This window comes from Uloborus diversus, chromosome 4 (genome assembly GCF_026930045.1).
Source record: "Uloborus diversus isolate 005 chromosome 4, Udiv.v.3.1, whole genome shotgun sequence".
Lineage (NCBI taxonomy): Eukaryota > Metazoa > Arthropoda > Arachnida > Araneae > Uloboridae > Uloborus > Uloborus diversus.
Genome location: NC_072734.1, coordinates 38,342,174 through 38,354,442, shown reverse-complemented (window position 1 = coordinate 38,354,442; position 12,269 = coordinate 38,342,174). Strand labels below are relative to the sequence as shown.

The 12,269-nt window shown below is 30.9% G+C and overlaps 1 protein-coding gene across 1 annotated transcript in view; it reads right to left on the bottom strand.

The window, feature by feature from the left end:
* The window catches only part of LOC129221267 (origin recognition complex subunit 3-like), a 38,270-nt gene extending 26,526 nt beyond the window's left edge, over positions 1-11,744 (bottom strand). The window contains exons 1-6 of the mRNA XM_054855723.1: positions 11,719-11,744; positions 10,112-10,182; positions 9,133-9,250; positions 7,231-7,385; positions 4,175-4,305; positions 2,965-3,124 (exon numbers count right to left, since the gene is read on the bottom strand). Of these exons, the coding sequence (XP_054711698.1) occupies positions 2,965-3,124; positions 4,175-4,305; positions 7,231-7,385; positions 9,133-9,250; positions 10,112-10,129 (582 nt within the window). The 5' untranslated portion in view covers positions 10,130-10,182; positions 11,719-11,744. The remainder of the gene's footprint in view (positions 1-2,964; positions 3,125-4,174; positions 4,306-7,230; positions 7,386-9,132; positions 9,251-10,111; positions 10,183-11,718) is intronic.
* Between the last annotated feature and the right edge of the window lie 525 nt (positions 11,745-12,269).

Genomic DNA, 12,269 nt, shown 5'->3' with positions numbered 1-12,269 from the left:
TAAACAATTTTAGTTTACACATGAAACACAGTTTCAAAATTTTCCATACTTTGAATTTCATTCATAATTCTTAAATTTAGAAAAATTTTATTTTTCACATTTGCAGGAACATTTTCAGTTCCTCTTCATTAATTAGATTTCTGAAACAACACAGTTTCAATTTGAGGAAGACCTAATATTACAAGAAAGCCCAAAAACTTAAAATTCTTATACAAAGGCTGCCTGCCAGGAACTTAATCCAAAGTCATTCCCCTCGTCTCCAAAACATTCTCCTATGGGAGCTTTTCATGTTTTGAGAAACAATTTCTTATATTTACAGCCAAAAATAGCTAAATCTAATATGCTATTATAATACATGGCACAAATCTAATTAATTGAACATTCTCATACTCGTTTTTACTGCCGAAAAATAGCGAAAAATTATATGCTATTTAAAAATACGGCATAAACTTCAAATTTCTAATACAAATGTTTTACGACCGGGAAAAATATCTAAAACTCTTATATGCTAATAAAATCCTCGGCTCTCATCCAATTGATTTAATTCTTATACTTATAGTAACAGCCGAAACAATAGCTGAACCTTATATGCTATTAAAACACACGGAAAAGCATCAATTGAAAAAATTCTTATATTGTTTTTAAAATTCATGAAACAATTTTTCAACTTTTCATGATTTAGGGTTCCGTAAGAATTTAAGTCTCACACAGAAACAAACCCAAATCCGGACCCTCAGAAACACTTAGTTTCAAAATTAAAGTTTCCCTAACTTTTGGAAACACTATAATTCTTAATTTAGACCACAGAAATAAATTTTAGTTTCAATTCATTAATTAGATTTTATTTTCCAGAAACATCTTTTAGTTTCTAATTGGAAGACCTCAATTGCAAAATAGTCACACCTTTTATATTCATTGACAAACAGGTTTCATGCCAACATTCTATTTATATCTACGTCTTCCACCTGTCTACAAAACATTCCCCCAATGGGAGCATTTCATGTTTTGAGACACTTATTTTATTTTCATATTGCCGAAAAATAGCCCAATAATATGCTATTAAAAATCACTCGGCCAAAATCTAATTAATTAAAATTCTAAATTACTAAAAGACATTTTCATACAATTATTTAAAATTCCCATTAATCCGGCGGCGAATCAATTCATATTCAAGAAAACACTTGATTTTTACTTAAATGCAGCTACCTTGGTCAAAAACAATGGGGGATTGATTTGTTTTTAAATTCACTACAAGTTTCATATTAGGAGTCGCAACTTTAATGGTAACAATTTAAACTTCAATTAAAAGCAATAAAATTTCAATTGACCAAGCAGCAATTTTCCTATTCTTAAAATTTTACACAATTTCATTTTTTTAAAACTTTATCAATTCTCCCAAACAGACCAAACCACGTTCTGCTACCACTTGTTGGCCTTTTAAAGGTAGACCAACGGATGTGGAATGGTAAGTACGGGAGAAATGAAGCAATGGAAACTGAATTTCAATTTAAATAACATTTTATTCAAAAACATGTGTAAAATGTAAATAGGCAAAAACAATCAAACATTTATAAAAAGCATATCCCCAATTAACAATTCAAATATAATAAACCCCCCCCCCCCCCCCCCCCCCGACAAACAAATATCACAGAGAAATATCACAAGATTCAATTACAAAAAAAACCATCAACAGTTCTAAAACGTTCCTAATATTTTTAAAAATTTACCCTACGCCCTGCCACAATGATGGCAGCTGTCCAGAAAACTATTTAAATAATCATACCACTGGAAGTCCATATTTTAAACTTGGCACTCATAGCAACGAAGGTAACATCCATCTATCGGATGTTCAGACGAGTTGAAAACGTCCACTCGTGGACAGCAGACCAGAATCTATGGTCAATAAATTCCAGGCACACCCATGCCACAGAAACAGCAGCACAGGAAATTATTTGCCCAGCTTCAAGCAAAACAGGAACCTTCCACTAGCAGAGGCTACCTCACCATATAGTGGATTCAATCCAGTCCGATCGGCTCCGTAATCGAGTATATGCCAGACGAACCTTCCAACCCTGTTAGGCCTAATACTTAAAAAAAAAAAAACTCTTCAAATTTATATTCCTTAAAAAACTCCTTCGTTACTTGTAGGGCACTGTTTTAGAACATCCTGCACTGTTAGCAGGCTATTGAATCTTGTTACTACATATCTGAAAACCTCCACGTCCTCTGCGTGGATAAATCAATCGATTCGAGCACACATGCTCAAATCAAAACACACCGTCTGCAGAACGGAAGCAAATCATAAGAGATCGATTGATTGATTGCCTTTCTATTTAAACCTTCTCTGTTACCCAGACGCAATGATGTGACGTCATCAAAATTTACATCTGTTGCATCTGAAAGCAACTCACAATTAAGCCTTTAACTGTTGCTATTTCTTAAATTTACATTCTTGACTGCTACAGGCAGAAAGATCCTCAACTCATGAGGCCTGACCTTATGTCCGGGTCCGCCGATGGGCGTAAACACGTGATTGACTTGTCGGGTGTTTAGTCACTTGGGGATTTCTCTATACGCTCAGGGTTTTACGCACGCCGGGTAATTATACCTTTTAAAACTGAGAATCAATTTTTCAGGCTAGTTTGAATTTACTGGTGAGTTTTAAACAATTAAAATACATCCTATCTTTTTATGAAATTGCTCCAAGAACCTAAAATATAGGGTTATGTTAACAGAGTTAACATTGTTTCCCTATATCGCTGGCCAGGCCCATAAGAAAAACGCGTATAACAGAGGTCGCGTATAAGCGAGAGATCACTGTATAGTATTTAAAGTAACATTTAAAACAATAATAATAATGTTGTTAATATCACATTTTACAAAGCAACTAAGGGAAATTTAACAAACCGTTGATAGTGAGAAGGGGAGAGGAAGGGGGGAAATGATTTATGAAATGAAAATTACCTCTTCAATTATTTGTGTTAAGTAATCCATTGGATTTATTGAAGCAAATGTCTTTACTCCCAGGCAACAAAGTGCTTTTTGAGTTAAAATACTATTCAATGTCACTAAGCCAGATGACATCCCAAAAAGTAAAATCACTGGAAGAGTACCCATAAAATGCCTGGAATGAAAGAGAAAATAAAATTAATTTTTAATGCATAATTATTAGTTAAAGTAAAAACAACAATAGCCAGTTTTCGCACTAAAAACTTATTAGATTGAACATAAACAAAAATGATTCATCAATAAAAACCAAAAACAAATAAGTGTGCAAATAAGTATATTGCAGCTCTGGTTAGTTGAGCTATGTTTACCTGTTTTAGGGGAGTTTAGTGAAAAATAGATGCGTTATTGGCTCTGATTTTAGTCGGAATATTTTTGAAAAACTACTAAGAAAGTTTCTCAACTCAACTTAGCGCCAATTACCCCTCTCTATTTTCCGAAACAGAGGTAAACATTTTCAGAGTCGGAGCTCAACTTTTCAAAGCTGCACAATAACCCCAATAAAAGATTCTTTTTTTATTTTTAATGAAAAACTAAAAGATTTTAAACTTCCATTTTGGAACTCGGAAGAGCAATTATTTCAAGATGCAAAAAATATTTTGAACATCCTTTTGTTTTAAAATATATATCTAATTGAAGTATCAAAAAATGGGATGCAATGAGAAACTGCAGTAAATATGCTTAAGATATTTTTGTGCCTCAGAGTCAGATTAATGTAAGTCAAATAATCACTACTTTACATGAGAAAGGGAAAACGTTTGCATGATGAATACAAAGAATGGGACTTGTGCTCTTTTAACACTGGTAAATAATTAAAGTTTTTTTTTTTTAAATTTTTATTATTTTTATATATTTATTTTTTTATGTTCATATGGCTTGATCCTGAATAGAATTCTATAAACAATGCACTAATAAACCGAAAATCACAATTTTTGGACTTGCGCTAGTCTAGTTCTCAGGTATAGATTTTTCATAGGAAAGTCAAAAAGCATGAAGATCATTATTGCAAAAATGCTATATTTTCAAAAAATCATTCAAAGCATTCTATATCTTGACACCAAGTCAATTTTAAGAACACAAACTTATAACAAATGTTTTTGCACAACTTAATAAACACACAACATAAAACATTAGATAAATAATTTTCACATAATTTTTCTTTTCATACTTGCAATTAAGTATCAGCTCTTCCAAAATATCCCGTGAAATAGTTTCAGCATCTTGTAACAACAAAATGACAGGATTTTTTTCAGGCTTATGTGACGACTTTGAGGACCTTTTTCCACTTGGCATACATAGCTATAAGGAAGTTAAAATTGGTAAAAAAGAGAGACTATAAATACATTGCAAATTATTATTGAAATGAAAGCATACCATAAAGAGCTGTTCATAAATGATGTCACACTTTCTTTCAACATTTCTGGCCCCCTACTTTCAGTTGCAAAGTGTCACACCTCACCATTACCCCCTCCCCTCTTTGTCATATGTCTCATGCCCTAAAGCAGAATACTTGACGATGTTCTGCAACGTAAAATCATTTAACCAAAATTGTTCTGCAAGTACTTCAAGCATTGTATACACAAGCAACCAAGGTGACTTTTTCCACAAATCGGGAGCCCTAAATCAAAATCGTTTCATACAGAAGGTTTTTTTTTTTTTTTTTTTCAGTTTTTAAAACTTTACTGTAGTGGCGTACATTTATGTGGAACCTAAACCAATTGAGTCTACAAAAATATTTTATATTATTTTTTAAATGCATAGAAAGAGCAAAGATACAAAATTTTATAAAAATCCGAACCTAGGCGTCAAATCACGTTTCTTTTTGGTTAATTTTACATGGCATGAAGGAGAAATTAAAATAATGTTAATAAATAAGTAAATTACAAAAATAATAAATAAAATGAGTCGAGTTAAGGTAGCAAATAATAAAACGCTTCAAAACTTTCTAAACAATTCAAATATTTTCAGAATGCAAAAGGATTGAAATCTCAAATAAGACACGCAATTTTCGGCGATGGACGTGTTTCAATGTTGACATGTATCCAAAACATACGCTTATGGAGGAAATTGCAATGGATGAAGGTCGATTGGGAAAAATAAGGAGAAGGAGAAACACAAAAAGGCTAGAAAAATCAGAATCATTTCAGATTTAGAACGTGAAATTTCTGCCGAAAATCTCCAGAAACTGCCGATTTTCCACAAATATCGTCCAACTCAAGATAGAACTTTGCAGAAATTCTGCATATTTCTTTGAGTTCAAAGTAAATCTAAAGTTCCAGCAGATGACTTTTTGAATTCAACACTTTTCGCGAGCTCTCCGCTGAATTATCGTATTTTCGAGAATTTTTGATTTTCTTCTAATTTTAAGAGCTCTGCAGAATTTTATGTTGTGTTGGAAGATATTTGCAGAAAATCTGCAGAAATTTCACTGAAATCAGTAGAATTTCTGCAGAAAATTTGTCTGAGTTTTCCTCTCACATTTGAACAGAATTGTTCTGCAGCTCAGGCTTCTGTTCTGCGACGTACGTCGCAAATTTAGTAGTATTCTGCTTTGGGGGTCTCATGTAATGTTTCATTAACATAAACACTTCTAACTACCCACTACCTCTCCTTGTCACAATTTTATGCAGGAGCTGTGCTAAGAATTTCGAATTATTAGCCACTAAATTAAACAAATTTTGAAAGTATTAGCCATATTACAAAAGTCTTAGCCAAAGACAAACTTTAACTGATTTAATGTTTTTTTTCTGTAGGAATATTTAATCAGAGAACAAAGTACAATTTTATAAAATATTAAATGCTAGCACTTACTTATACTTTAAAGATGCAGCATACACTTAAGATAAATTAGATACTTATTTAATGGGTTTTTTTTTTTTCGCCCTTTGGAATTTTTGACAATCTTTTGAGGATCAATGTAGTTGCTGTTTATGAATCCTCTTCTCTCTCAAACAGCTATTTCAAGACTCAGAGCTAAAACATAAACTACATAATGTATAACCACAACATATTTTGGTACGAAGAATTTTTCACTTTTGTCATGTCCAGTAGAACCTCAACTATCCGAGCTAATTGGGAGCGCTAGTGCCTCGGATGACGTAAATCTCGATTAATAGAAACTTTGTACAAAAAACTTGTCAGGATAGCAAATTTTTAAGATAAAATTATTAAAAATACAATCAAGTGTTTTGAAAAGATGAAAATAAACGTATGAAAAGTAATGTTTTACATTTAAAAAACTAAAATAGGAAAATTAATTGTAGTAAGTTTTAAAAAATCAGTTGAAGTTTTTACAATGCCAATATAGATGTTGAGAGATGCGTAAAAAAACTAACAATTTCAAGAAAATATGTTTATTTTCAAATTAAAAACTCATCAATTTATCAAATTTACGTTTTTTTTAAAGAGAAATAAAACACCTTGTCTTTCCCAGGGCTTACCTATTCACAAAAAAAAAAAAAAAAAAGACTTCATTATTGCTTCGGTTAACAGAAACCTTGGTTAATCGATGTGCTACTGTAGTTTGTAAAAAAGCTGAATTTTAGAAAAAAAAATTAATAAAAAGATGATGACGGGAATAGATATAGCTTTCAGCTAGATATAGCCAATAGATATAGCCAATGGGATATAGCTTTCATTCTTTTATTGGTTTAAAGGTAAGCAATAGTATTCTCAACTTTTGAAAACAGGTCCAGTCGGCAATTTAGTCTCCGACTTTTGACAAATTGAAGAAAACCTTAATATAAATTTAATACTTTTGTAATAATATATGCCTTGTTTGCATTTGCTATTAGTGTATTCCGTGTGTTGAGCCTAATACTTCACTATATGGTACATTAAGGATTACATTCTTTTTTTTTTTTAACTAAATTTTTGATTTTCTGTGCAGTTACTTTTCAATTGTTTTTTGACGTACCGTCTTCCGGTGAAACTTTCATCACTCTGAATCCAGCTCCAGCTGTTATTTTCATTTTGCTTACTGCACATATATCTACACAATGTTTGATTTTATTTTTGGTCTTCAAAAAAATATTTTACTTCTTTTTTCTTACATTATGTATTTGTCTGTGTATGATCAGTGTGTATATATTATCAGGACAATCATAGGGAGGGGGTTGCAATTTTTTCAATACAATGTACATAGTTCTCTTTACGTGCCCTTTAGAAAAAATTTAAGTGATGGGTTTGAATGTTATAGAAAAGAACAAGTTTGCAATATCTTACTTTAGATTTATCTTGAATTTCAGCATAAAGTGTTCCAACAAGGTTTGGAAAAGAAACACATTTCTTTGAGTCTAGAATTACAGTAAGGTACTTATTATCCTCTAGACATTTCTGTAGTAAATAGAAAACTGAAGCATGGTCTGGCATGTTGATTCCTATAAATTATATTTTTAAAAAATGAAACAAAATGCAGTAGAGTTGACATGTTTGATTAATGTATTTTTATCAAAAAAAAAAAAAAAACATCTATAATATGAAAAAGACAATCAAATAACTTTCTTTCAAAAAAAAAAAAAGTGGGGTTCAAAGGAATTTAAAAACAACAAAGTAGGAAAAGTGGAAAGGCGTTAGGTATTTAATGCAAGAGTTGATTCATGATTGAGAATTTCATTATTGAACACACAAGAAATGTTTTCTTCAGTTATATTTAAAAAAAAAGGAATAATAATCACTATAAATAAAAAGGTGAATGTACTTTGTACTCATGCTTTCAGATAGAATTTATACTTTTTCTTTTTTTACAGCTTTACATCAATAGCTCTGATTAATGAAAAGCACAGTGTAAGATTGTTGTATGAAAGATAAACAAAGCAATACATATCACATGCTACCAATAAGAAAACAGTTTTAAAAGATGAATTGTGAAAACCTTGAAATAATGATAAAATAAAATGCCATATTGTTGTGATGAATTAAAATATTTCATAATATGTATTACAATTAAGACATTTATCAAATTGGGTAAAAATTATTTTTGAGCAATGAGAAATAATCCTACCCTGAATTGGTGCAGAAAAGAAAGTTTTAGAGATTGTTTACAAAAAACTTGACTTAAACATGGAGTTTTATGGGAATCTAGCTTAATATTGCCAAACTGAGATTGGATTTGGAGCCGATTTAGGAAGTCACTTCTTTTTGTATTTCATTTCATTACTTCTGCTTCATGTGGAAATTTTACCGTAATTGAACCAAAAGAAGTATAATTTCAAAAGCTTTGAAGCGTTTGCTAAAAGCTCTAACAGTCAGCAATTTTCAAATTTGTAGTCTTAAAAATGCATTTTCAATTAACTTTGATAATTTTTGCAGCAGTTAGTCGTTTCAGAAGCAGTTAGTTCCGATGCAACAGCGATATCATGAAATGTATTTAAAATATTAAGGGAAACATTCTCAGTTGAAGCATACTTATATTTTTCAAAAACTTACAATTCCACTTTGGGTGTCACCCCTCCCCCCTCCCCAAGAAGGGTGACACATGGGGCAGAGCGCCCAATGGTAGCAATGCCACTGAATAACAAATATACTACTGTTTGTAAGCACTCGCGTACAAGTCGGGAAATTAAGTACAAAAAATGCGGTTTAAAGTTAGAGGAAAAACTTATATGCAGCGCAAAATTTCAGAAACCTTTCCCAGAACAGTTTTTGTAAAGAAAATATTCAAGAACGGTAACATTTTCCTGATTTTACTCCAACTCATTTGAATAAAGGCTAAGTTGTGGACTTGAGAGAGATTCACGAATCTCCAAATTTTCGTAGAAAGCTGGCAGGAATGCACATGCACATTGAAAACTGAGTTGATTAGGTCATGACTTTATCAAACCATTCATTACACCTAGAATGCTTTATTTAGGCACATAACATTCCAATTTTTACTTTTTTTATTTTATGACATTCCCTATTTTTTATTAGTTTAATGAAATTCTTCAAACCTTCTGCCAATAATATTTTCATTCTCAGAGACTATTCTGCTTCTGTATAAATAACAAATACTGTGACACTATTGAATTACCAAATATTTTAATGTAACAAAATTATTAGATATCCAGAACATAACTTTTTCAAATTAAAATTCTCAAAGTAGCAACAACTAAACCAGTATAAAATGCTTTAAAGGTACATTCTTACCCATTTCAAGAACTCCAGCTGGGACATGCACTTGATTTTCAAATGGAGTAGGAAAGCAATTAGAAATGAATAGTAAAATTTCTTCAAATACACCTTCATAAGTTTTCCTTGCAACATCCTGAAAATAAGCATATTGAATGATAATGTGAAAAATAAACCTAAAAATAAAGCAAATTATTCAAAAATTAATAGCTTTTTCTTTACTGAAGGAATAAAAAGAAACTCCAGCAAAAACTTTTGCATATTCTACCACCATTGAATAACAAAGTGCAAAGAGTAGCTGACTAGAACTATCAAGAATTTTCACCACAGAATATGAAAAAAAAAAAAAAAAAAAACAGGTTGAAGTTGAAATTATACTGAATTGAAAAGAAAAATTTAAAAAGTTCTGCAGGATAGCCAAGGAGTCCCAATCAGGTTTATCTTTATGAACAAAAGGTTCTTTAGAGGGCTATTTTGTTAGCCTCAAACCCAACCCTAAACCCGGAGGATTAGGACCTTAGAGAAGGGATGGTTAAAAAGTTAACCAATTGTTTTGCTTTGAAGACTGAATCCACTAGACCAGATCAAGAGTTATTGTGAAAGTTTTACATTTTAAAAAAGAGAAGAAATGGTTATTGAAGATTCAGAAGATTTAAATGAAAACTTTGAAGAAAAGATGACTTAAATGTAAGTCTTTGTAATGCAAGTAATGAGGTTATAAAAGAAACAAGTGATTCAATAAATATCACAACTTTAACTGAATATACTGATCTTGGATTATGGATAAATGTTTTATTATTTGTAAAATAATTTCCAATTAAAAAAATGCTGCAATTTTCACAACTTAACTCCTCAGATTTCAAAGTTAAAAAAAAAAAAAAAAAAGATATAATAATGAATTTTTCAAACTTAGAATAAAAAAAAATGAAAAGAAAAAAACAAAACAAAATAATATAATGGCAAAAGTTTATTAAATCTGGTAAAATAAAAGTATTACTTGTATTTCTGCATGCATTTTCGACCAAATGGCCTGGAAATGCTCATATGTGTCTGTAACTTTAGTTTCGCCTGAAAAAAAAAAAAAAAACATGAAACAAATTACGCTGAAAAATTGTTTATACTATATATTGGGTAGAAAAATAAAATACTAAAAAGTCTTGAAATAAAAGTTTATTTAGACCGATCAGTTCCTTTCTTTTGATTAAAAAAATTAGGTCTTTTTCAGATGAACTTATATTTTTAATTCAGAAGTGTATTCAAATATTAAAAATCTGTGTACAATTTTCTGCAATGGTGGTTTTTGGTAAACTAAACCTGTTGATTTGAAACTCTAGATTTGGCAAATAAGGGTGCTTTATACTGTGGTCAGTTATACTTAATAACTTAGATACATCTTTTAAAACTAAACTGTTAAATTTTAAAATAAGTAGATTTAGGGTAACATTTGTTAAGATTGCTTCAAGTTTTTATATAATTGAAAACTTTAGAAGATGCAAAAGGATTGAAATCTCCTACTTAAAACACTTCGGAGCAGTTTTTGACAGTAAAAACCACCTGTCTGTCCAAAACCCTAATTCTGTCAAGTTATGCTTGCAAATATAAAGAGCTTACATTTTCCAAAATTAAACAAAACATAATAACTATGCAATTACCAGATTTAAGTCAACATTAATTGAAGATGCTATGTAATTTATACTATACTAATATCTTTAAAAATAACAAAATATTTAATTTTGGTCACAAAATGCATAGTTAAAAAAATTTATGCTTAGTGCTCAGTTTCTCTCTGATGACACTTTGATCTTCTGATCAAAAACTAATCACATGCATTAATAAAAACAGCAGCTCAGTCAGAAGAATCAGAAAATAACCAGTGATGTCAGTAACCGTAAACAGACTAACTACCCAGGGTCAACAGTCTCATATCAGGGGCTTAGGGTCACACAAACGTAACTCAAACTGAGAGTGGCTGTAGCAACACTTGTGGGACCTTAAGCCCCTGATATCTGACGCTGGTTAAGAGACTGCATTCATGAATTACACTTTTCACATTTCACTCCCGGGTCCCCCGTACATATTACTATTTATAGTTTAACCAGTTGGATGAGACCCTGAAGACAGCTCTGATTTTTTTAGTAACCGAGCAATCCCTGGTCCAGCACCCCCAGAAGTATTGTTTCACTTGGAGGACTTTGTGACCACAAGCATATTTAACATCCCTCCATTAATGAAGACGGTGGATTAACCGGCTAGGATCGAACTCCGGACCCTCCGGCCACAAGTCCGACATTCGTGAATACCACAAAACATATTCAATGCATCCTCAGCTAACTGAAGCTTCATCCCATCTCTACCATTTACTGAGCATAACAAAATATTTTACAAACTCTGAAGAAAGCAAGCCCCTATTGCAAAAAAAGTTGAACAAGAGGTTTTTTTTTCTTTTCTTTTTTTATTAATGGGTTAAATTCCAAAAAATAAATTAAATATTAATGGAAAATAGTCAATTAAACAAAGCTAGTATGAGACATAGAAACTTGCACAAATATCATGAATATTAATTATTCATTAAAATAGAAATCGATCGAAAAATTGCCAACTTACTTTTCACTTTTTTTGATCCATGACCCTTTTTCACCACAAAACACCCCTAAAAATATGAACATCAAATATATTTAGCTCATAAATTATTGCATTATTTCTTCGAGAATAAAGAACAAGTACGAAAATTATTCAATGACAGAAGCTTAGTCAATGACTCACTGATCACTTTGCAGGCCATAATAAATTTTAATTAGGTTTTCTTTTTTCTTGTGATACACATGAAATAAATTTGAGTTTCAACTTAATTATTTTGCTACCAAGGACATACATTTATAAAGCTAAAATTTCTGGAAATATTTTTTGGAATCCAATAAATTATACAAAATTTTTATGTATGTAAGAATTTACATGAAAACAAATTTATTATTTTTTCTCCAAAAAATCTGATGTGACACACAATAATTTTCAATTACTAAAAATACCGAAAAAACGTTTTAGTTGTAAAATGATTTTTCAAAATAAAAGAAGCTTTAAACAAGCAGCAAAAATTATGTAAAACAACTAGTGAACACAAAATTAAAAACATCCAAATGGTAGAATAACATTGTAAA